The 27,887-nt window shown below is 33.8% G+C and overlaps 1 protein-coding gene across 1 annotated transcript in view; it reads right to left on the bottom strand.

Annotated features, from left to right (window-relative positions):
* Nucleotides 1-26,032, bottom strand: part of LOC149801593 (coiled-coil domain-containing protein 171-like) — a 124,586-nt gene extending 98,554 nt beyond the window's left edge. Inside the window, exons 1-7 of the mRNA XM_089956814.1 lie at nt 25,945-26,032; nt 24,913-25,020; nt 21,084-21,243; nt 11,298-11,377; nt 8,329-8,503; nt 5,236-5,348; nt 3,578-3,666 (exon numbers count right to left, since the gene is read on the bottom strand). Of these exons, the coding sequence (XP_089812940.1) occupies nt 3,578-3,666; nt 5,236-5,348; nt 8,329-8,503; nt 11,298-11,377; nt 21,084-21,243; nt 24,913-25,020 (725 nt within the window). The 5' untranslated portion in view covers nt 25,945-26,032. The remainder of the gene's footprint in view (nt 1-3,577; nt 3,667-5,235; nt 5,349-8,328; nt 8,504-11,297; nt 11,378-21,083; nt 21,244-24,912; nt 25,021-25,944) is intronic.
* Nucleotides 26,033-27,887: the final 1,855 nt, after the last annotated feature.

The raw sequence follows: 27,887 nt of genomic DNA, 5'->3' as shown, positions 1-27,887 counted from the left end.
GAATCAGCACCATATATAACTTTTTTAAAAAAAGGCTTGCAAGCATCTGCCACCACCCCATTGTGTCATTCCACTCTACGTGTATGTGATGATGAAATCCACAGCTACCAATTGCCTAACACAGACTGAACAATTAATAGCGATGTTTGGCTCTTTACAAGCTGCCTCCTCAAATAAAGATGGCAGTGCAAATACATCTGACAACCCAATTTATGACAGTGAAACACAAATATCCACAAAACATGTTCACAGTACCCTCTTGCACTTCAACTGCCCATAACCTGACAAGGGGCACGCGTGTCTAATGATTCGGTAAATTGAATAACTAACATGTCATCCAAGAAAAGTGACTATATTACACCAGAGGAACTAAATATGTCAAACTGGGAGACAACTAAGTAGCCAGGTTATGCTGTTGGGTTATGTGGATCAAGTAGGTGTACTTCAGTCAGGGGGACCTCACCACAAACCAATCAAATTGCTTCTTATATTTCACACATGATCTGCGGCAGCTTTGGGAAATTTCTCTAGCCTGATACATCAACTTCAGAAATGTAATTGGCAAATGAGAGACTTTGTATTTTCCTTTCCACAGCAGTAGAAGATAGGGTGGTTCCAACTGTCTTTACAGATGGCGAGGGGGACATATTATCTTAATAGATGGGTATGGAGTTTCATTGTCCTTACGTATGGGATTGGGTCTTATTATCCTAATCTATGGGGCTGGGGTCCCATTATCTTAATAGATGGGATGTAGTTTCATTGTCCTTAAGCATGGGATTGGGTCTTATCCTAATCTATGGGGCTGGGGTCCCATCATCTTAATAGATGGGGATGTAGTTTCATTGTCCTTATGTATGGGATTGGGTCTTATTATCCTAATCTATGGGGCTGGGGTCCCCTTATCTTAAAAGATGGGGAAGAGTATCTTGTCTTACTGGCTGGGGCTTAAATCCTAAATTATTTTCAATAGTTACTGGGAGGTGAATGTACTGTTAAAATTGTCCCATTATTTTTCTGGATATTTAAATTTCACTACTTACCTTAATAAAACATCAAAAAGAGTACCATAAATGACAAATTTCATGCAGTTTTATCACATCATTTAATAGTCGTCTGTGTAAGCATGAGTACAGTAAAGTTTCCTGGGTGATTATTGACTCATGGGTTAAAAAACACAACTCTGATCAAAGTAAAGTGACCTTGAACAAAACTTAATGTACAGAAACCATTGTTTTCTTATTAGACTTTATGGCATTACCTCTGACCCCTGTTTGCAGAATCTATAGTCAATCACGTTTTAGCTGTATATTTTGTGTCTATATTTTTCTTTTGTATGCTCAAATGGTCTTAAACATTTATATTAAAAATGATTTTCTGTCTAACGTTGAATTAATGAAATGTAGAACAAACAGCTTGGTTACATGGTTACAGTTTAAAAATTCAGCAATATTAGGGTAGTGAAGCTGATTTTATATTAAATAAATCTCCAAACAACAAATCTTTCAACTGCGTTCATATGAATGCCTATTGCTCAAGTTTGAATGAATCTGAAAGATAGCTAAAGATATAAAATTAATAATTCCTAAACGTGTAAAGTAATAAACTTTGCAGAACAATATTGGCTCACTTATTAGCCAGAAGAAATGCATATAATTTATAACTATCACCTCTTTTTTGTTAACTTATCCCATCATGGAAACAAATATGACATGAAAGAACAAAACTGGTTATTTTTTAAAATGATATCTCCGAGCTGACAGGCATACTTAGAAAATCTGTTCAACAGAGCTTGGATAAGTAGGATAATATTATCTTGACAAAAAAAATCACAATAAGTTTATAAAATGAAACCTAACTGAGAGTGGATAGCATGCATTTTATCTGGAACTATTTAAATGTAGCTCGTTATTATGTTCTGTTTCACAGATGTGACAGAGAGACAAAAATTAAATTTGTTTTTCAGGTTCTACAAAAATTTAAATTCACTGACCAAATTATGTGATGCTTGCTGCTGAAATGATATCTCTTGATTGCATACACAAAACTAGTCTTTCTTTTTCTCAATCATTCTAGATCGGATTGTCTGAAATTAATTTATGTATTATATTCTGCATTATATTTTTATATTTTATATTTTTAATGTTTATGTATTTTATTGTTAATCTTAAACCACAATTTTTCTAAAATGCAAACTCACGAACTGAAATATATATGATACGTTTTATTTCACTATATTTTATCTTTATGTAATATGACTATTTTTGTTATTTAATAAAATTTCAAAGACCAATAATTCCAATTTTTATGACTTGACCACATTTTCTACAATCTGATTGATGTAAATGGTCACATGATACTGGTTTGGAAGTTTTAACACACTGATAAATTCTGCAGACTACTTTTGTTTCCCTGTTTCCAGGTCATTTGATGTTAAGTTTTATTTATATCAATGCCTTACATCCTAAAAACAACAAGCACCCACCCACCCACTCCTGTCATTTCCGACAAAATTTACAAGCCCCAGATTAAAACTGACCATTATATGTTAAAACAATGTAAATGTACAGACCATCCTGCACTCCAACACTCACCCCTTTTGCCATAGAAAGCATATGGCAGGCTTTACAAGCCAATCTTCAGAAATTATTGAATTTCGCTTCAACAACAAGTTCCAGCAGCTGTTTTTAAAGGCCAAAGTCATATGTCAAGCAAGAGAATGCACTAGAAATGGCCATGATTTAGTTTTTGAAAGATCAAAATGCGTAGAAAGTAACAACAATTAATGCTATCATAACACAAGCAATAAGCAAGCGTAATTTTAGAAAAAAAAAACAATATCCTGGCTTAAATAGCATCAACCATGTTTTTTTATATATTAAAATAATGATCATAACAATACATCACTGGCATGACCTGCTATGACATTCTACCCTATATTAATGTATCAAGAATCAATGACTCTTGGCTAGCAAAGATCAGGCTATGTATTCTGTCATATTTAAGAGGCTAAAAAAAGAAAACTTTGATCTACATAGAAATGAATGTTTTGTTGATGAAATCTGCTGATCTGATGACAGAATGAAATAGATATAAGGATCAAATGATCATGGTTGGGTATTTACCAATGTATAAAGGACTTTATGTTAACTTTGTGAAAGATTCGGATAAATTTACACATTGATAAATATCAAATCATGATCATTTAATCTTATAATGTCAAATTAACTCATCTCTTCTATATAACCCTTATTAATAAAAAAATTACAGTTTTAATTTAATTTTACCCTTTTGTGAATTTTCGATCCCAGAAAAGGTTGTTGTATTTCTAAATTTTACATGTCAACTAGCCAAATCATCTTGTATAAGTGACAGTTATGGAGATACAGGCTTTATTTTTGTAATACTGGGGATTGTCAACAAAGGCAAAAAAAGGGTCTACAGTAATCGGTCTGATGTCAAAAAGCATCACTGCACAGCAAAGGAATATCAACACTCCAATACATACATTTTCTTATTTGAAACATGGCTCCATGCAGAAATTAATTTTAAAGTCTTTTTCTCCATTTTTCCATACCTTTCATTCTGCTGAATAAGGGCATCAAGTTTGTCTCTTTCTGCCTGAAGAACATCTTGCTCTGTCTGACACTTGGACAACTCTAAATCCTGCAATTATAAGCACCAACTGTAATCATCCCCAGTCTTAGAGTCATATATTGTGGGATTGTGTAACATATCCCATTTCTGGATTTGTGACAAACTTCTAACAAAAGTTCTACCGAAGAGTCACCCATAGATGGATAAATCTCACAGCTGCAATCTTTACTTTTCTAATCTCAACCTAAGTGTCTTGGGTAACTTTTCTCTCGGTCTCTGAATGATATTTTATAATGTAATGAGAAGCTATGATGTACTTTGATTACATTGTAGTGTTAAATAGAGCCTTCACGTTTGTAATTAAAGCAATCAATGATGCAATGGAATATTTAATAAATGTTTATAAAAACTGATTTTATTAAAAACTGAATGAATAGAAATAATGTAAATAATGGGTTCTTTAGATTGGCACCACATCATCCAAGGTCTGGAATCCATTTTCCTCATGTGCACAAAAGTGGGTGAGAAGTGGAGCTGTTTGAGAAGCCCACACAGCACATTACTTAAATTTCCACTCAACTAACTTCTTTTGAATGGAAAACCCCCAAAATAGAGTAATGTTTCAGCCAAACAATCTCAAGTAGCTCAAACATTGCAGTCAGGGCAAGAGTTAGAGGGTCAGCCACCACATAAAACTAGACACTGCATGATTCTTACCTACCTTGTGAACTGCTGACATTTAATGAACCTTGGACAAATTTTATTCTCATGTCAGGAAACAAACATCCTTGCATAGTGCCATTACTAAACAACAATCACATAGTAATCAGTACTGAGCAGTAACTATCTAAATTTCTCCTCTGACATCATGACCTTTTAGCAAGCGACCAGACTACAGTAAACAAGACCTAAATGAGTCCAGAAAGGCTTCATCTATATTACTTGGAATAAATTACGGAATAAGCAGAAAAATGTTAGGAGACTGCATCCTATCAAGACTGAGGTACAATAAAACATCAGGCATAACCAGAAATCATTCCATTCACAGTTTATGAGGTGCCATAACTGTATGTAGAGTACTGACTTTATCAATAATATTACTGAGACAAACAATGTACAGTACCAGACCTTAAACACAAGACTGCATAAAATTAAGTATTAAGTTTCAAATAGAAGTTACAAGTCTAATGACAGCCACCACTCTGAATGTATTTAGTTATGTTCAATGTTGTACCAAAGAAGTGTTACAGATAACAAACTGTATAGCATAAAACAAAGAACAACTTTAGATTAGATTTAGCCCTATACAAATTTTGGGTAAGAAATAGCATACAGACATGTTTTTCTATGGACCTGAGTTTGACATGACTAATTTTTTTTTGTTAATGTAAATATGGTCTTCCTGACTTACACAAATCCTGAAGAAAAAAAATGACTAAAATAAATAAATATAGCAATCACCATAAACTGAATATTCAAACCAGAATATAAATATCTGAATTCCTTGACAAACATGTATGCATCTAAAGGCATAAATTGTAAATATTCAAACCACATTCTAAATATCTGAATTCCTGGACAAACATATATGACCTAGACATAAAATCTTAAATTGTCCACAAATTTTGTTTTAGTTACCTTCAGTTCCAGTTCTCTTTGGTAACGTCTTTCAGTTTCTTCTGCCCTGTGTTTCTCTTGCTGCACCAGATCTCCCAGTCTTTTAACTTCTCCGCTGTACTCTGCCAGCCTCTCTGTGATACAGTGAATTCAAATTCATATATGGGGTACACATTAAAATTATCAAGCAAAAATCTCTTTTGAAAGCATGTGTAGTACACAGCATACACTTTAGGATACAGAATTATGCATCCAAATGTGGACACTTTATATTCATCTGGGTAATTAAAGAGACCCTTGTATTTAAAACAACTTACCCTACCTCTTAAATAAAGAAAGGACCTACATATTTGGGCTGTACATCTTTTATCAGAGGCCAAAAGTCATTTAAGTATATTACACTTACTACAGCATTCACCTTGAATTGAAAAGATAAAAAAATGAAAAAACTATATACCTGAATTAGGTTTCATTTCACAATGATGTAAACATGTACACAATAGTTTTACAAAGTTGATTTAGGCAAGCAATCACTACAAAACAAAGACTGATTTACCCCAACTGATATTTTCCTCTACTAATGTTCAAAGCTTAGAAACAGTAAACAGCTGGAATCAATCACAGTGTTGACTTATCTTTCATATCAACAATTTATAATACGTCTTGAGTTTAAATATATTTAATGATACATATATTACTTAATTCTTTTTAAAACCAAACCTTATTCATACATTTATGGAGAATGTCTCAACAATAAGGTTATATTAAAATACTTTCAGTGAATACAAGCATATCTTCAATAGGAATCTATCATAAATTATTTCAGAAAGAATGTTACATTTTTCTGCACTTGCTGATTGAAAGAAACCAATCAAAAGTGAATAAAAAAACTTCAATTTATCATATAATATTCATATTTATTAACATTACAATGTCCCACATTTCATATGTCAGAATGTGATGTCATTTTGTTATAGAAAAATCCTAGTCTTTTAACCTATTGTTTTTCTTCCAGTCAAATACGGTAACAGTAATGTAAATATAAGGCAAAACAGTGCAGCATTGAAAATCAGGATCATGTATCTAGCATATGACCAACTGCATAGTGAATATGAATATATATGATAAAAATCAAAGGCATGATCATAGCATACAGTGAACTTTGAACAACAGGATTGCATTCTATAATTACATGATGTACTTTACTTTTTGCATCAATTATTTCTACTGTGCAGATGTGCTACAATCCCCCTTACACTGTGACTATAGGTGTTCCAACTATGATCAAAAGCAATTCAAACAGTGATCAGGTCATATATAATTACCCAATAGTAGGGCCAACATTTTAATTTTGAGGATGGTTGCATTTCCTTGCAAGCGGAGATAAATTCAACTTGTAAATTCATATTATCAACTGGGGGGTTTTAACCAGTTATTTTCACTATGATGTAATACCTTAACCTTAATGTGCAAATTTATAATAAAAGAAATTTCATTTCATTCAATATCACTTGTAATTGTTTCATGAAACAAATTTTTAACCTCTAGCTGAATTCATTTTTGTTGTTCATGAAAGTGTATAAGAAATAAAAAGAAAATAAAGATTTCACTGTATTACAGTTTGAGCAGCATTTGAATTAAGAGCAACCATTTAGTTTTCTGGGAGTGGTGAGCATAATATGCAACACAAATATCTGAGATCAGCCATCATACAATAATACCAGAATTACAAGTCTTAAAAAGAGATACATGAACCTATATTCTATTGGAAAGATATTTTTCAAATTTTGGTGAATTAAATGTTTAGGCATGCAAAAGAGATACTGCTGTACCTTACAACATAATAATGGCATGTTCAATGTGTATTATTAGTAGGTAATGGCCATCATAAAGGGAAAAACAGCTGATCTCATAGAAAAGAAATCAATGCCAAAACTGGCGTCATTTTATGTTTCAGAAATTTCTCATCCACTGTTGCTGAAATATGTTCAAAAACAAGTTTTGCTAATGATGTACATCATTAAAAGATTTAGCACTTGCAAAAACAGCTTAAAATTTCAACTTGCATTTTCCACAATTAACTCACATATTATGAGTTTGCAAGTGTTAAATTTATGCCCTGAATAACCAAAACATAAAAAGCATTTAAAAACAAAGTTAAATCTGGTGCTTATTTGTATTCAAATGAAATTTATTTTTCTATAACAGGGTATCAAAATGTCTTTTTGTAATCTTGTAATTAAATTCTTCAAAAAGTATTTCACCCAATAACAAAGTGCTTTTAAATAGGAACAAATACACACTAAATCCAACAAAAACCATATGCTTTCATATATGGCCCCATAACCATGTAACTTCATAACAAACAAGTTCTGAAGAATGCTTGTCTCATATGCCCAAGCAAAGCATAGTCCAATACCCAGCAAAGTCACTCAAGTGTGAAAAGGAGGCCCTGCAACCTCTTTTTGCCTGTGATGAATACACTTTTAAATTTGCATGACTGTTCATATAACAGTGTCAGACAGCTAAATGCAAACACTTAACAATGATGTCACCTATGCCAATACAAATTATAAGGACATCAGAAAAGTGAAACCTGAGTCTCATTTACACTTTGCAAGTAAAACTGAACGCTAGGCTTACCCTCATTCGCTACCAGAGAATCTGTATTTATATAAGCAAAAGAAGTTATACAAGTGCTTTTTGGTTTGTGAATTTTGAAAGTTAATAAACAACTGCATAAACTTTTGACTTGAAATAAAATTGTATTGAAAAGCCTCTTCACTTATTTAGCTCAATTAAAAAATATCAATCTGCACATCCAAAAAATACTTTACTCAAGACACATTGTTTTTGAATATTTTGCAAAATTATGATGCTGCAACAAGAATAAATTACTGATTGTGCTGCCATATTCTCTATTCTTGCATTACAGTAAATATGATCATTCTGATGTTGCAATATTATATCTTACTATATTATATTTTTATATCTATAAACTGCTGAGAAGGCAGTGACATTTCCATCTACCTAAAAGTTCTTTTTGTGTTCAGATCAGTGGCAACTCATCTAAATCCTGATCTATCATGTCTGAGAAACTGCATAAAAACTTACTTTTCAGTTCATCATGGTCCAAAGAAAGTGCAGACTCTTTTTCTGTGAAGCTGTGCTTCACTTGTGCCAAATCTCGCTTGGTACGTGTTAGTTCAAACTCTAGGCCAGCTTTGGTAGCCTCACCCTTTTCCAGCTGTGCTCGCAACTTGGCATTTTGACTTTCTAGCTCTGATAGCTGGAGAACAAAAACCATCTGATTTTTATATCCAAATAATAAGCAAAGAGCTGTTACATGTGTTACCATTGCTGTGCTGTTGAGTGCCTAATGCAAAAATTCAAATCAACTTAAAACATGGCATGGTTTACCAAACAAGAAGATTTACATGTATCTTCAACATTTGGTAATGTAAAACTTTCATCTCTGTCACAGCAGAAAACAAATTGTCCAAATATAAAAGAGAAAGTGACTGTTACTATGACAGTGTTCCCTATGTATATAAAGCTGTACAAAACAATGGCCGGTGTTATAAGTGAAGACACCTTATACAACATCTGTTACAATGTTTCTTTATAGTATGCAAAACACAAAAATAGTCTAATTAATGATGTAAACCCCATCAATACATAAGAACTCAAATGAAGTAAAATAAATTAAAAGCTAAAAAGACATCAAATTTTTTTAAAAAATTATGAAATCATGGTCATATTATGAGAAGGGAATGTTGTATTCTAAGGGATTCATAATGAAGGACCCCTGCATTTCCTGTGATTAATTTAAATGTGCAAATCCTATGAGTGAATCCATTAACACTGATCATACAGAGAGAGAGAGTACAGCCTCACAGCACGTAAAACACCAGCCTTGTGATAGATTTATGCACCTCAACGGCAAAGAAGCAGACAGCATGTTCAAATATAAAACCAACTCTGGTTGATTTTTAAAAAAAAACACTATATTCAACTGATGACCACAGACAGGGTAAAGAATTCAATTTTTTCACAAGAAATGCAAAGGCAGGACTTTATGGACATGTCTGCACATTCCCACTTCCATTTTCACTAGTAGAAAAGACCAAGCATTAAAAAATTCCTGTACAAGAGCAGTTCAATGTGCTTCAGCTGGTAACAAGCACAAATAACAATCATCCTTATCCAGGACAGGTAAAATTTATAGGTATTCCACATGCACATATCACCAGTGATGAGTAAAACTGTTGTAATTTTTTTTTTAAATTTGACATATTGAGACAAATGTTATTCTATTTACATAATGTTCATTTCCACAACAAACTTCCTTACAAGAAAGCATCTATTAGAATTAATGACATTTGTTTTCATGAATATCAGTAGCAGAAGAACAAGCATCTAAATAATACTGATTGATGTAATTATTTTTCCAAAACATGGCAACAGTCATGGTGGCAAACCTTGATCACTGTCATTCTTTGTCTAGAAAAAGGAATGAGCAATTTTATTTCAACAGAAACTTAATCTGTTTACAACAGTTACAATAATTCTGATCTGTATCCCATGACTTATTTCCATGCTTTTGTACAGCTGGGTAACCAAGAAACATAAGTCAGAATGTTGAAGAGAACACTGGATTACTACTTTACAAAAATCCCCAGTAGTCTGAGTCAAATAACAATGGACAGCAGTCCCTAGTGCAGTCAGTACCATCAAAAGATCATAAAATATATCAGCTGCTGGAAAAAATTCATTTCAAACTGGGAGAAAGAATTCCCATGGGTTACTATGACAAAAAAGAAAGACCACATATATTTTCAAGTTTGTTTAGAATATCCGATGATTGCTGACTGTCTTTCTGTATTGCAGGCATATTTGAGTTTTCTGTCTTTAATGCCATTTTTCAGTATATGATAGGCTATACATGGCAGACAGTATATTTGGTGGAAAAACCCTGGTAAACCTTGGGAAGAATCATCGACTCAATGGGAAACTATTGGCAAGCTTCTTACATAATGGCCAAGCCATGGCTTGAACCAACACAGAGACTTAAGTGAGATGTCAGCAATCCGTAAAGGCAAGTGCCTTAGACAACTCTGCCTCCTGTTGAGGCAAACAAAATCATTAATGGGTTGAGTGGTTTTCTGCAATGCATTCATCCCAAGAGATAATAATATTCTTTTTTTCGCACACTAGTAGTTAAGTAAAGCAGTAATAGATTACTTGATATTCATGACTATATATTATCATTTTCCATACAAAGATATTTTGGTTAATGGTGAGAAGTTAACCAAATTGAAAAAACAAAGTTATAACAATCTGAACAGGTCCTCAATATACTGTACACACTAAATGATATCAGATGTTCAAAGAACCAAACTACTTCAGAGCAAAACAAGCCTGACCCCTTGAATTTTTACATCAAGAATTGAATATACAGTAAATACTTTCTGATAAGTCAAGTACAACTGCAAACTAAACAGACCTAGATCTGCCAACACAGAATTTACTGGTAGATCTGACTCTATGCAATTTTTTTAAGGAATAATCCATAGAATAAACAACAAAGACCCTGATCTGCCAGCATATTATGTCATAGCAGATCAGGGTCTGTGTTCTTTGTAGTTTGACTCAAGAGAGACTATACCAAGCACAGCTGCTATAGATTGGGCAGTGGAGCATCATAATTTTAAATAACCATGGATTTCTTATTTTTTTAGAAGTACCAATTTTGTGGATTTTATAGGTGCTGTCAATCATGAATTAAAAAACCCCAACCAAGAATGATTAAAAAGCCAACAAAAAATAATTAATAAAAAACCCAAAAAGAATGACTCTTTGGTGACAAGAATGTGACCATTTCAGTGCATAAAACAGAGCCTTCACAAATTCATGAATTTAGCTACCAACAAAAATGTCACTTGTTACCTTCCCCCCTGAAAGCAGATATCTGTGAAAACAAATTAATTCACAGTAAATATTAATAGAATCAGAGAAGGTGGCAGGTTGGTGGAACGTTGTGAGTTATCAATTTGTGTGAACTGATGTATGTTGTTCAATACCTCTGTATTAGCCTTGCTTGCCACTTCTAATCTTTCCCTCTCCACCACATTAAGTCTCCGTCTCAGCTGTGCCACAGAATCTGATTTAGAAAATATTTATAAAATGAAAACTTTAAGTTTTTGGTCAAGGGCAGTGATGGAACTTCCAAATTTCCAACCATACAAACTGAAAAAGTAATGGCACATGCTACATGTATATTCTATGAATGACATTTTACATTAAAAGAATACACCAGAAAATGTGGTGGGATTTCTTTTGTGGACAGGGGTGATGGGGTACCAATTTGAATGATGTAATACTTACCTCTTACCTATTGCTGTTTTTTAGCTTACACTTTTATGGATGGAAATTCATCCTCCCATAGGATAATCCAGAATGTTCTGATTCCATAATTTTCCAAAGTTAGTCCTGTAGCTACCTTGCACATTCACACTATCCCTCATTCTTTTTCTGGATGTAGCCTTAACTAGTGGGGCATTAGTGTTGGGCAGGAGGAGGGAATCTGGCACCAGCAACAGGTAAGTATACATCATTAAAATTAGTTTTATCCCCATCCGACCCCACCTCACCCAACTACATTTTCATATTAGTAATGCCTAATCTGTCATTACTGAACAGTGAATTTGCCAATTTCATTGGAGGCTGATAACTCCCACAACTGAACTGACAAGGAAAAAACAAGGAATACTCACCCTCATAGTAAAAGTGAAGACTACTGCTGGATGGTATATGCATGGACTACATTTTGAGTTATGAGTAGTGGCCCCAAAGAAAATCTGCCGTTGCTTGGGTGAGCCAACAAATGAAGGTAAAAGGAGAAGTAGTATAAGATCACTAAAATGCAGCTTTCATCACATCCTCCTGAGACAAATCAGTTTGACAGGCACATGAAATAGTAATGGCTTGAACCTCATGGGCTTTCATTTTCACGAATGAAAGGTCTCTATAGGTAAGGACTGGCAAGTTCTCTTGATGGTTATGATAATCCACCTTGGATGCTGAAACATCAGCGGAGCCATTAAGGGGACAATCCCAAAATTATCTTCTCCATTTATACACTGCCAAATAAAAACATAAAGCCCTAACTAGACTAAAAAGTTTTTTCTGATCATCTACAGCAATGATTGAGACTTGAGATCTCAATCAGAAGTGGAGCAACTGACGGAAGCTAGGTTAATGATAAAATACCTGGTTGGCAAAGAAGAGAAACCAACTTCTAATTTCCACTGAACCATATACAGCCTTGCTCTATGTATAGGGCATGATGCTCAAGCCTTAATTGTATGGACAATAAGAAAACAGTATTGAGGGTAAGGTTCTTGAAAGAAGTTTCACCTGAAGGTATGTAGGGAGGTTTTGTAAAAGACCACAGACACATGTGAGATTCCAAGTGAGACCAATCTTTGCAGATTAAAATAACTATCAGGTCTGCTACGTGTGAGTCAACACCAATGGCCAGGCCTTTCAAATAGGTTAGTGTCTTGGATAGTGCTGCCCAATTATCTCTCTCAAAAAGGTAGAGAAGGAAAGAAGCAAATGTACTCATAGAAAGAGATCTAGGATTGACATGTTTCCTACCACACCAATCACAAAAGAATCTCCATTTGGCACCATAGACCTTAGACACAGATAAACACCTGGACTGAACAATGCACTAGGCAACTTTGCTCCATACTCATCCTGGTGAAGAGATCAAAAGAGATTAGCCAAGTGTGAAGGTGGAGAATCTGTGGGTTGTTGTGTTGGACAGAGACCCTGTGATGCTACAAATGTCAAGCATCTGATATTATGTCCCTTTTTGGTCCAACAGCAAGTTGATAAGATTAATGAACAACAACTGTTGGGGTCACAGAGTGTCAATCAAAATGAGCTAATCAATGGAGTTCCTCACTTTGAAGAACTTACGGGATCATCATGATGGTGGGAACGTGTAATCAAACAAATGATCCCACTTTATGATGAAAGTGTCCAGTACCAGGCCCACTGGTCAAAGAATAAGAAAACATAAAAGTTGCTAAGCATTGCTGTGGAAAGGGCAACCCAGGGTCTCCCCCAAAAGTCTGAGCAAACTTGGATGGCAATCCCTTCAAAAGCTGCACAGCAAAGGAATTGCATGTGTGCCATGTTACTACTACTGACTGCAACCACTTACTGATTGATGCACTCTTGAAGGCAAATAACACTGCCCTCCAAACTGTTGATGTGGAGGGTGGATTCATGTCAGCTGAGTCACAGAGGGAATGTGCCCTCTGTAGATAGTCTCTGTCTCCAGGAGAGAAGCCCTAAAAGGGATCTTGTTACTTTGTTCCAGTATGACCCTGAATGTGTATTGAGCCAAAAACAAGGATAACGCAAGCCTTGATTTTTCCACCACTGCTTCCAACAAACAATGAAGAGCACCTGGCAACAGAGATTCCTGCTTCAACAAGCTGCCAAAAGGAGATAGGCATGTAAGGCTACAGTTACTAGTGGTTCAGCCTTTTCGTTTTAAAGTCTCCCATGTTTAAAATGGAAGGCAAGACCAACTCCCCAAAGAAACACTCACTTGTGCCACTACAGAAGATTTAAGGAGCCAGGATGCAGTGTGAACCCTACAGCTAGCTACAAAAGCCAAAGATCTCAATGTACAGTAGAGCTCACATGTATTTTTGGAACTCCATGCATCACAGTGGATATGGAGAGAGAGTGGAGAGGATTGAGAAAAAAACGTCCACCATCTCTCCACATGTTATGATGGAGCTGCCATGGCAGTCCATGGAGAAATACTCTGCACACCGTACTTTATCACAGAGTAGTCAAGGCTTACCACTGTGGAGTGGACATGATCTCTATCAAATGGGTATGATTTACTGTGTATGACCACTGTAAGCATGCTCTTTAGATGTTTAGAGAGAGAGAGGCGCCAATTTATTGACATCATTATCAGATGATTACACACAGTTCCTAATTTTAATGAAGGTCATGTACTAGATACAATGCCATATCAAATTTAAGATAATATTAAAATAATCGCAATGCCTCGAAAACTATACTAATACTACTGTACTTTTCTTCATTTACAAAAGGTTGATTTTGCAACAAGTTTAAACTTCTACTTTATTCAAAGAAATCTTAACAAACTTTAGCACTTACTTGACAAGACCTTGTTGATCTTCTATTGAACAATGCAAAGTTAACTGACTGTTGAAACATGAAAGGCAATACTCTAAGGTATGTACATTTGAATTCCTGATGACATCTGCTTCTGTTAAAAAAAAGCAAATACCAAAACATAAAACGCTGAATTAACACTTAAATGTGAACCACATGTTTTGTCCTTGAAAAATTATGATCCAGCCATGAGGCTGAATATAATGTGCACAGCTACGAACTTTAGTTCAATTCTTACTGCATTTACACTACATTTCTTTCTGATTGGGATATGTTTTTCTTTCATTCATCACAAGATAAATTTGTTTCAAATAATATAACCCTTTGGAAGCTTAAATGGTTTCTCCCTAATAAAGAATTGGCTTGAGCAGATATTCTGCAGAAATAAAGACAGTGACCATTGTAAACACCATTATAAAATTTTAGCTTCAGAAGAAGATGTCAATTTCAGCATGGGAAAGATGTGTTTCTAACATGAAGCCATCTGACTTGGCACATTGTACTTTACAGCCCAAATTATGGTCCCATCATAAACAGGAGAAGTTTGGTAATTGTTCCTAATTAATCTGACCTCAACATATTGTTGAAATGAATAATAATGTGGAATGTTTCAAACCTTAAATGTTCAACAAATTTAAGGCATTCTGCATGGTTTGAGTAAAATTTAGTGCAATCAATCTTATTTTAAAAATTCTCAGTACTATGTTATCGGAACATTCATATGCATTCATTTCCTTATTTCTATTGCAGTTTGCACAATATACTTTGTTTAAGTATCATATGAAATTCAGTAATATTGTACTCCATACAGTGAAAAGAACGATAATGAATGATAGACATCAAACATTTTACTCAAAGTATGCATAATACCCAATAAATGTGCACAAGAATAGCATGATGGTCAAATTTCAAGTGACACTATGTTTGTGTGCGCATACATTTTTTTTAGCAAATGGGGGGGGGAGGTGCTGATCCGGCCCTGACAAATTCAGTAATATATTGTACTGTTTCTTCTGACATCCAATCTGACACAGGATTATATAAGGATTATTTAAACTTGAGATTTTGTATTTTAAATGGACACCATGCCATTCATTTTCTTTTGGAAATAAATTTATTTTGTGATGAATGAAGCACAAAAAATATCCCAGTGGGAAAGATCAATCAAGCACCATAAATTAAAAGCCTTGCAGTATGCATGATTCATAAATTCAGAATTTGTACTTGCTTTTTTTTTTTTTTTTAAATAAAAAAAAGGAAGTGGCTGTCTACTGGAGTTTAATTGCCTACACCTACATAATTACTTTTCATGTTTAAACAGCAAGATAAATTTACACTGTTGAAGAGAAGATCAATACGGTATGCCTCTTGTCAAGCCAGTGTGTTTGTTCAGATTTCTCTGAATAAAGCAAAAATGTAAACATATTGTACATGAAGTCAATCAACCTTCTCTAAATATACAGATTATACAAGACTTTTTATTTTATATTTTTTTGCCCAAATATATCTTTATTAGGGGGAGACCATTTAAGTTTCTAAAGAAGGGGGGTGGTAAATGCTTGAAAGTTATTGTCTTATTATGATTTGTGATATAAAAACAAACACTATGTCATTCTTGCATTATTTGAAACAAACTTATCTTGTGATGAATGAAATAATAAAATATAACGGTCGGAAAATAATAATCTAGCCCATAAAATTAAATGGTCAGTCCCTTACAGTTCATGTGCATCCAGAATTGAACAAGTTGATAGTTGTGTACATGTATACTGAATCATGTACCTGGGCCATTACTGATTAAGGACTAAACATTTGGTTTGCATTTAAGTACAAATTAATTGTTTTCTTTTTTGTTGTTTGCATTTTTAAACAGAAGCTGCTGCTATCTGGAATTTAAATGTCCTTACCTCAGTGGATTATTATTCATGCTTAAACAGTAGAATAAATTTACACTGTTCAAGAGAAGCTCAACAAGATGGGTCTCTCATCAAGTCAGCGCATAAGTTTTCTAAGTATACGAAATATACAAGACTTTTAAAATTAATTTCTATTGTCCATATTGTTACGTGTTCAGGCTCTTTCAAACAGTAACAAGAAAAGAGTAAAGACAACAAACTTTGTAAAATTTAACAAATAATTTATTTCTCTAGAAAAACAAGGTAAAAACAAGAAAAAGAACTTATGGTTTTAAAAATCAAATCCAAAATTAATCCAAGAATAATCCAAGAATTAAATTTTTTTTAGAAGTCCTAGTAATAAAAACTCCTAATGAAACTGAGTTCAAATCCTGATCAAATCCTAAATGGAAGGTGATGATGTATGATGTGGTCAGCGTCGTACTGATGTGTCAACAGTTCATTGTTGAATCAGAAAATAATATTCCAGTGTTTGAATTCTGTGTAAATTTTGATAACTGTCCTTGTCCAAGAATTCATTTAGAGCACAAGTATTTCCTAGGAAAAATAGTCTCTTGGAATCCAAATAATCTGAAGAAAAATGAAATAATTAGCCCCAAAACTGGCCACACATCAAACACCTGGATGTCTCCAGTGTAAAGCCAAGTAATGACTATTTTTTCTCAAAACATCAATAATAAATCTAACCACAATGCAAAACAGATGTCCGGATGTGGGTCAATCCCCTGGAAAAACCTAATTCATACATGTTATTTGTCACATACTCCAAGTATGTCACCGATTTCATTTTATGAATCTTACTCTGATAAAGAATTTTAAAAAACATATAAAAAGAAAAAGTTGTTTACTTCAACTCTTACTGGTTCTGAATCAAGGTCAGGAACTAGGTCAACATTAGAAACAAAGTTTCTATTATTAGTTGTGTACGAAAAACAGGTCAAACAGAACTGAACTGAATTTCTGGACAATGCCAAATCCAGTAAAGTTACATTACAACAGCAAGTAATGGAATTTAAAACTAACAAACAAACAATTAAACTAAATCAATATAAATTTAATCAAATATACATAACAATATATATATATATATGATCAAAATAAAGATCAATGATTGATGAAATGGTATTTGATTGTTAATCACTAATGATGTATCAGTTTTTACCACAGGTGGTCTTCATTGATTGGCTGTTTAAATGTCAATAAGTGCTGCCGACCTGCTGCTCCACCATGGAGATGAAGTGAAAATGAATAAATAATTTAAATGACCACATGTCTTTGATTTGCATAATTTGCACACTTTCCTGACTAGTAGGCAAGCCTAATGAAAAACTGTTTGCAAAAAAGCATTTTCATGGGGGCAGTGAAGAGCAGCTCATAATTTGTTTAATTTTCATTTTGTATTACTTAGGTTTCCTTCACATTATTGGGGGTTTTTTTTAGGTCTCAAAGGTCAAAAATAAAACTTTAGGTTTTTAGAGGTTTTAGAGTTTCACTTTTAACCATGGTAACAGAACAAATATAAAAAATAAAATTATGTTTACATTATTACAGTGTCACCTGCTATAGCACGCTCCATTATAACATGAATCTGGATATAACACAGTCATGGTATGACTCCTGAAATTTCATATCCATGTATTTTTCTCGTACACGAAAAAAATCATTCTTAAAAGTACCAAAAAATGTAAAACATCTATTATCATTTTAGAGAAGAGATTGTGTATTAATAATACAAGACGAGCATGGTGTGGCTCCTGAAATTTTATATGTATATTTCTCAAACATGAAAAAAATAGTTTTTTCTTCTTAAAAGTGCAAAAAAATAATGTGTAAAAAGTTTATTCATCGATCGCACAGTGCTTCACCAATGTTGCAAATTGTGCTTTATTTTTTTTATTGGTGACAAAATATACCATCTAGTGATTTTTTTAAATTTATTGGCGGCATTGTTGGCTGTTTAAACTTGTATATACAACCATTGGTTTGGAGTGGAGAAATTCTGAGGCTCATGAAAGGAAGCTGCAAACTTGTTACAAAATGCACTGAAATTTATCTATTGTTACATAAACAAATTCTTTGTCCATATTGACAAACCATCTTAACAGTGCAATGTTATATCATAATCCACTTATGTTGACATCTAGCATGAATACTGTATGTTGTGAGATATCCACTTTTTTTTATACATTTGTGGTAGCAGAGATCTGGACGAGGCATTATCTCATAATCTATCTTTCGTTGAATTTTAATCAATATATCTACATAGACTGACAATTGCATTTGGGTGGTAAGTAAAATTCCTCTTCTTTTCACTCAGAATTAAATCATTTAGAACACCCACATTTTTTTTAGTAATCCCTGTCATCAAACCAAAACACCTGCATCTCTATCAAACGCTGACCCTTTCTTTAAATTTCTGATGCATGTGTGGAAGGCAGCATCACTCTGCTACCACAAATGTAAAGGATAACAAAAAACAATATCTTACTTGTTGTCTATTCAATAGGCAGGGAGGAACAGTAAATGTAATCAACCAAATGACAGCCAATTCCTTTTTTAAAAATGTACCCAGATAAATTAGTTTGCTGAAATTTCAAAGAAAACATATTACCTTTGAAGCACCAATTGTTTCGAAAACGTACTACACAAAGGGAGGAAAAAATCAGCCTCAATCATGCAATACAATTATTTCATGTTGCCACCACAAAAAGAAATGGGCGTTTGTTTGGTACTCCAAAACTGTCCTTTAGCTGTGACTTCAATAATGCATGCACCCTTCATCAAAAAAAGCTAACTACAATCTTCAAAGGAAGTCAGTACCAAACTTAAATAAAAGCAATGGAATCTGATGGTTTGTTTCATTTTCCAACATGACTGGAACACACTTGCTGTGTCGTGAAAGTTTCCTTTATGCAGTAAAAAATTTTATGTTTATAAATGCTACCAATGGTGGCTTAAAACGTAAACTAACTTTTACCAACTTGGGATGTACTGAAAAGTAAATGTGCTTCATCATTCATTATGTCATTGTGTTATTTTTTTCCACTGAATTCAGACCTATGTGACCTGTGACAAAATTACTGAATATTTTTAATACATGTGTCCATATTTTCGATGGAATTACTTGTAGATTCAATGCATGTGATGAGATTTGTGGGTGAGTACATGGTGTTGATACTCTATTGATACTATATATTAGACATGTACATATAAACAGTATACACATACATGTACCAATGCCTTGTTCTCTGAATAAAGTAAAATATTATATATGCCTTCTCTGTTTTCACTACAGGTGTATTTCTCATTTAACATGCATCAATTTAAGATGGTAACTGTGCCAATGAAGCACATATTTTTGCACCCACATTTTTTACCCCACCCCCGCAAACTTTTTGGGGTACAAGATTTTCTTCAGCTAACTGACCTGGTTGCTTATAATGCGGTTCGGTCTATAACACGGTCAGGTTCTATGGTTCCCAACTACTGTGTTACAGCTGGGTCATGCTGTATTTAACTAGGCATAAAAAAGATAAAATATTGCCATGAATACACTTACAATACAAGTCTCTATTGAGAGAGCAAGAGGTAATGGAGAGACAGAGGGAAAAACAGTGGTGTTATGTAATACTTTAGAGATTTCCTATTTGAACTACATTTAATACATGCAGGTAACTATTGCACTTGGCAAAGTACCAAAACTAAGCTATCCATTTTTTTTCATTTTCAGTGTTGAAGTTTCTGTATGCAGGACAACACTGGATCTTCAAAGATGTAGTAACAATTCTGGAAAAACTTCTGCTTTCAATCCTAAGTGGCATGACAACAATCCATGGCCAGTTGTACAGAGGAAGTTAGCCTAAATTTGTTATTTAAATGATGTTCTGCACTCTTTGAGAAGTGGAACATAGATGGGGAGAAAGGAAGCCAGGTGTGTAATAAAACAGACTTCAATGATGCCCATCATACACTGAATCAAAACTTTATAAATAATGAAAGCTGTACTTATAATGTAAACAGAAGGTTTACATAGCATTTGAATTCAAGGCCCAGTCATGTTTACAATTGTATTTTCCATTGGAATGATTCACATCTAGGTCAAACAAAAATGTGTATAAATAGGACAAACAAATAATTTATACCCGTTTTAGGTCAGTCTGAGGTAATCCGTTTGCGATCAGAGATCATAGTTATGTTCAGCTACAATTCTAGAGGAATTATCCATTTAAAATAGTCATTGGAATTACTAAAATGCCCATTCACTTTTGGATTTATACACACTACTTAGATTATTGTGAACACATTCAAATACATTCTGGATTTCATTGTGTTATATCAGGACATTCAAGACTACTGGAATTCATTTGGAACATTCTATATTTTTGCACTTGTGATAAGATATTTAGAATTATTTGGAGTTTAATTCTCAATACTGTGTCTCCTGAATTTTCACTCTGTGCTCAAGGAAATAAATTGTTTATTGATTTTACTTAAATTGTTGATTTCAGATGCTTTTTGTTACATATTTTAAGACCTATAGTCATAACAATTCTCAGTTCCAATTGTTTGATATGATATATGAATAAGTCTTAAACTGATGGCCTTAACACATTCCACTGCCATACAAAACCTGTTCTGCCACAGACTCACTCTCAACAATACACAAATGTAGTTTTGTTTCTTGGGTGTTGAAAATACCCAGGTTAAAATGGTAGTTACCTTGCTCAGCCTGTAGGTCTGTTAGAAGCTGCTTCATCTGATGTTTCAGTTGACTGTTCTCCATCTTAAGCCTACTGGAATCATCATGCAAGGGCGTCGATAGCCGAGATTTCCACTCTCGTGATGCGTTGTCTGGAGAAAATGACAGTTCCCTGACTCTCTGAAATTGAGAAATCTTATAGATTATTTCCAAATAAAAGAACACCTCTTTATAAAGAAGAAAACTGCCTGATCATCTCAATGTTCTATCCTATAACTGATTTTAAATAATGCACATCAGACAATCTTTTTTAACACATTTCTACACTTCATTTAAACACATAAAAGAGAATAACCACTGACAGCTGAAAATGCCAAATTTATTTGGTTATACAGTGGTCTCCCTCTTATACGGTCACCCATTCTGCACCTAAAAATGGCTGTATAAGACAGGTGGCCTTTTCAGAGAGGGACTATATTTGTGCAAAGTATATGTATGTGTAGTATAAAAGCTTCAGGTAACATCAAAGCATTTAATATATCTTCATTTAAAAGTAACATTAATTATTAAAAGGTTCTTTGTCTTAAGAACAGGCTTATTTCAAGTGAACATACATTAATAATTCTTGATTCTTAAGCATGCAATGTGAGTGGAGTATTGTTGGCATGTGCATTGCATAACTGTTAAAAAACAACAATTAAATCTTGGTACAAACATTGCTTGGTATTTAAAATCATCAATTTAATCCTACAGATAAAACTTTTGTAGAGTAGACAAAATGCTCTTTTATAAAGGAAGTGATACACATACTATCACATGATTTTTTTGGTCTTTATCTGGTATCCTGTTTGGTTCACAATTAATTTCTCTGTTTGTGTGAAGCCACAAAAGCTATATTAAGTCTACGTTGACCATGTTATGATCATAACAATTATGTCTGGTTGTAATCATCAAAGAGAAGAACTTAACAGTTGTGTGAAGTCCAAAACTATATCAAAAAATTTTTGAGCCCATTTCCTGTAAACATTTTCATTTATATATAAGGATATAATATTAACCATAGTCGTACATATTATAATGTACTTTGGCCAACACTTTTTTTAGTAAGTAAAACCTGACATCAGAAAACACATCAGTATCAATAACTGGAATGCTTACATTACCATATGGATTAAATATTGGTTCTGGTCACAATTTAGATAACATATGGCTGTTTGTGAGGGATCAATTTAACATTTTTTGGGTATATTACTGGCTGCATGCCACATACGCAGGGTGACCACCCATGAAGTGTACATTTGTGCACAAATATGTCGGTGCTCAGAAACTGGCCGTAGAGCAGGTGGCTGCTGTTGGTGGGGGTGCTGTATAAGATGGGGACCACTGTAGGAAAGAGCAATACCATAAAAAAAATTGAACAGTATTATAAATTTTAAAAAATAAGAAACTTGTGGTGCAGAGGAAAACTAAAGGAAAGAAAATAAGTACAATTATCATAAGTCACATCAAAGTGTTAGCTGATAACTATTACTTGGTACTGTACCCATGAAAAACAAACTGAAGCATCAGGAGCAAATGTTCGTAAAAGTAATATCCTCCACACCAACAACTTAAAAGGTATTGTTCTAAAGTCTGTGTCTATCCACTCGTAACCTGTCTTATCAGTACAATTCCATCGCAAAAACAAGGATAAACTCCTTTGACCTTTATTTAATCCCTGTAACAACATCCGCTCATAGTCAAAAAAAAAAAAAAAGGCTGGCTACCGATATCTATTTAGTAGGTATGCTTATAGTGTTTTATAGTTTCTGTTGTAAACCAGACTAAAGTACATGTAGATCATTCCCTAGTCTGTTTCCCTGCTTCATATGCTCCCTGCATTATTCTCTGCTGTTCGTATAGGGCAGAGCAATGCAGGGAGCATATCAAAGGCTGGCTACCGATATCTATTTAGTAGGTATGCTTATAGTGTTTTATAGTTTCTGTTGTAAACCAGTCTAAAGTACATGTAGATCATTCCCTAGTCTGTTTCCCTGCTTCATATGCTCCCTGCATTATTCTCTGCTGTTCGTATAGGGCAGAGCAATGCAGGGAGCATATCAAGCAGGGAACCAGATTCATTATTATCGCACTTAGCCTGCTTCCTGGCCTTACAGTAGATCAAATGTAAGAGTAGAACCCAGCATCCCTATGAATGACCGTATCACAAGAACATAGACACCACTGACCTATATGTAATGAATTGTTACAACAGCCGTTTGATTAGTAACAAATTAACAAGAACAAACATTAAAAAAACAATAACAATAATTCAAAAAATTTAAAAAAAGGATTGTGGCTACCAGTGATAGATGTTACAGTCCATAAACCAGGCTAAAGTACATGTCACAAATTGCCATTGTAGTGCCCAAATTAACATAGTGGTTGCGTATATTGTTTGTATTTTGAGTTAATCCGTATTGCCTGGGTGTGAATAAGGTCAATGTCTGTTAAACCAGCAAGAGAGAATCGTTTGCAGGATTCAATTGATAGTGTTCAGGACTTGTGATGTTTGTTGTTTTTTCTATCTATGTTAAGTGATTACATACCAATCACAAAGCTTTCATCTATTCAAGTTGGTGCGACTGGGTTACACACTTTGTTTATAGAGTTAATCCCTGCATGTCTTCTTTGAATGAAGCCACTGACTTTTGTCTTTGAGTAAATGGTTCTGTTTCTGGATAATTGTTTCTTTTTATTTCATTAATTGTTAGATATGCAATGCACATGTATTGATTTTTCATATTTTCCCAAAACCCAGTCAAAATCATCTTTACATTCAATATTACAACTGAGCACTAATAATGTTAACACCTAGAACCTAAATAACAATGTATGAACCTCCAACTAAAAACAGAAAAAGTTTGAGGCTGGAGAAAATAATTATTATAACTGAAAGAAGTGAAAAAAAGCAGACCACTCGCAAAAATGGGGTTCAAAAATCAGTAAAACAAATTAGGGTTGTTATAAATGAAAAGGAGTTAATCAGAAATTATTTCATATGCTAATATATGTGATCTTCAAATGTAAATGTGATTTCATGTTTAATGATAGGAGTATATCTTTACTGCTATGTAATTTTGTTTCTAGATGTGTGTATGTGTGTGTGATTAGGATTTTTAACATAGCTTTAACAATTTTTCACTCATATCACTATGATGTCTGCAGTGTGGCAGTTTATAGTAATGTCTAGCACTGGGGCATCATGCCGCAGACAAGTAGCATGATGTCCCACCCAGTCACATTATTCTGGCACCAGGCCAACCAGTCCTAACACTAACCTCTTATTGCTGAACACCATGCGAGGCAGCTGTTAGTACCATTTTTGTAAGTCTTTGGTATGACTCGGCCGGGGTTCAAACCCACGACCTCCCACTTCAGAGGCAGACACTCTAACCACTAGGCCACAGGATCGGTCTGTTTTTAGATGAATGCATACAATATTTTAGCAAGAACTATTAATAAAGAATAGAATATATGTACAGTGATTGTGGTTATTTTTATTTAAATCATTCTGAAACTGGACCTTGGAAACTGGTTGTTTTGTACAAACCTGCTATGAGAGACCACCTGTCTTGAGAGACCGTTTTACTATGATCTAATCCATACATTTAAGTGCTGATGAAATATACCTTTTTCCAAACCACAGTAATTTCTACCAAATAAACTAAATGAATTTGCATATATAATAATCTGACTACTTCCAAAACAATTCGTCTAAATGAATATTTTTAGGACAAATAACCACAAATGTATTAATGACTGTTGATTTAAATTTGGTTTTAATGTGTGTACCATAGTCATTTTTACCTGCTGATATTTGTCCATGTCAATATCTGATTTGTTTATATCTTGCAAAACATCCTCATCTTCTGCTATTTCTAGATCAACTGCCTGGCTGTCCTCATCTGACGCCATCTTGAAACCGAAATAAAAAAGTATAAAAATATATGAAAAGCACACAGACCATGATGATTATATCAGAAAATTCTTTTATTTTATATATTTCTACAAAATAAGAATCAACCATATAGTGTGTGTGCTATCAAACTGAGTTCAAGTGATAGTAAAGTGATTAGGTAAAGCTGCATGGGTTAGGTCTTGGTAGATAAGGAGATTAAGATACATCTTAATCTGTTCAGATTGTTGGTGTCTAATGATTGTCTTGATCAGAAAACACATTTTTAACCAATTATATTTTATATCCTTCTTCAGTGTTTGGAACACTTGCATTAATCATATAATTTTTTAGAAAAATTGTGCCAATATTTGGGACTTGCCAAAAAGCCTTGTTTGGAAATTGAATTACTGAGAGAATCTCATGTTATCTGTCACATCGGATATGGTACGGTTTCCGTAAACACTCCAAAATAATTTATCTGGTATGACTTGTCAATGCATACAATATTTACATAAAAGTCTGAAAATACCACGAATTATGTGCAAATACGAGATCACCTTATCGGCACTGTGCATATTTAAAGTACATATAAGTTGATATGATATGATGGAACAAAAACAAACGTTATATTCCGTTTGGTCATGTAGTGGGCCCGTTAAAAAATGAACGCCGGCTCATCCTAAGGAGATTCCTGCATTTGAAGTTTATAACTATGGTCTGAAAATGTGTCACAGACTTTATCTATGTGTAGTCTGCGACTACAGATTACTGCATGTGTAGTTTACGACTGTGGTTTCAGTGTCTTTGAGAATGTGCCACCAATGCAAATACATGTCTAAACAACTCAGTACACTCATAAAATTACCGAAAAATATTATGTCATTGACCTGATAATCACTTATTTAACTACATAAGATGATTGATAATTTAAAAACATTTACGTCTGTCCGTTGTCTGCACGCAGTGATTTTAATGATTGGTGATGTTTACAATTTTCTCTGCAGCGAGCTGGCCCTGGTTTGTTTAGACCGCCATGTTGTTTATAACGGCTCTTCCATTGGCTCGAAACTAATGAGAACAGATGCATCCATTGGCTAAAAATATCCCATTCGTTACGGGCGCGGATACTACAAATCACGCGTCTGAACATGTTCCGAATTCCATTTAGCTGTGGATAAATCAAATCACATTGGTTAAGGAGAGAATAATAATTTACGACAATAGCATACTGGTATCGCAACTTCAAAGGTCCAAGGTTCACACATAAGTTTGTATTTTAACTATGGCTGTATTAGAATATGTGCGTCCGTGTAGTTTTGTCGGTAATCTGTGCAAACAGGTTTGTCTTATTTTGCTGCATTAATGTACAGCTGGTTATTTCCCATTCATTTTGTGCCATTTTTTCTGTTCTTTTTCTTCAGACCGTTATTAACATGATCAAACGTCATACACATGTAATACATATATGAGATTAAAGGAGCATACATTTATCTCTGCCCGAATTAATCATATGATTTTAATTAATTAATTAATTAATTAATTAATTAATTGGATAACACACTTAAGTATGAGGTCGCAGACAACTACTTCAATTATTGCCTCGAATTATCTATCAGTCAACACTCTGATTAAATCTCTAGAATAATTACAGTCAAGGGACAAATTTGCGTGTTAACAGTTTTTGTGACAATGATACTATATTAGCTTACAAACAAAATTTGAAATATTTCTTGAGAAATACAAAAAAAAAAAACAGTTTACACTTACTTGAAAATTATTATCTTTCTTTTTCTGTCGTAAATCTTAATTAAAGCAAAACAATGTCGACAATTTATACCATCTGTTGACGGCATCTAAGTTTTTTTTGTGTGTGTGTATGTGTGTTTTCTTTTTTCTTTTGTTGTTGTTGTTGTTGTTGTTTTGTTTTCTTTCTTTAGGTATTTGTCTTTGTATATGTTGTGGTCAAAACAACAATTAAAAAAATAGAAAAACAAAAAGGAGTGGTAATATATTGTTCAGCATACGCTTATATGGAACTATATCAGGAAATGGAACCGTAAATTTTAATTTACAATTGTAGATTATGAAAATGTTTTCTACAAAATAAATGGGGTGGTTTAAATTTCAAAAGACTCAAATGCTCATCGAAAGATCAATATGCTCAAAACTATATATTAAGATAGTAAAGCCTCTTGTTATGTTATGTTATGTTATGTTATGTTATCAGCTTGGATTTACTGATATGTTGAACTGTCTTTGTGGTGTAAGTCAAGGTTGAGCTCTTGTGGAAAACAATATATATCAGCCAAAGACAGCCATGGTAAAAGCATTTATTTCGTTTTGTTTTGATAATCTAGTAATTTTTCGTGAAACACTCATCAAAATGCAGCTATCACGGAACAAACTTTAAGCATGTTGTGATGAATGGGGTGTACAAATGTATCTGGATAAAAGTCATGAGTAGTATATATGTGTGTGACAAAGCTCATTTTGTTTGACTTTTCAAAATTTATATTACGATCTCTGTATAGAGAGAAGAACACAATGAGTTCTGCCCACTTTTTAATAAGACAAAACCAACTGTTTTCATCGCTTTGTTTTACATTCTACTGAAAGACGATGAGAACGTCTAAGCCTACCTTTAAAAAAATCATATTATTATCTCCTGTAGGTGCAAGAGAACACCCTTAAAAAAAATAAAAAACACACTGGTACCAAACTCGAAAATTAAAATTACTATCTCTTGTCAAGGTACGAGGAATTTGCTAAGCAACAACTCACCCGCCCAACGAGCATAAAATAATTAAAAGCTCTTGTTTCAAAGAAACAAAGAGAACACAACAAGTATTCCTGGAAATTTGTAAAACAAAACTATGAGTACATT

The sequence above is a fragment of the Sinohyriopsis cumingii genome, chromosome 4, assembly GCF_028554795.1.
Source record: "Sinohyriopsis cumingii isolate HCF-2022 chromosome 4, ASM2855479v2, whole genome shotgun sequence".
In the NCBI taxonomy this organism is placed as follows: domain Eukaryota; kingdom Metazoa; phylum Mollusca; class Bivalvia; order Unionida; family Unionidae; genus Sinohyriopsis; species Sinohyriopsis cumingii.
Note: the sequence above shows the minus strand (reverse complement) of the source record. Positions and strands in the feature narration are given on the sequence as shown.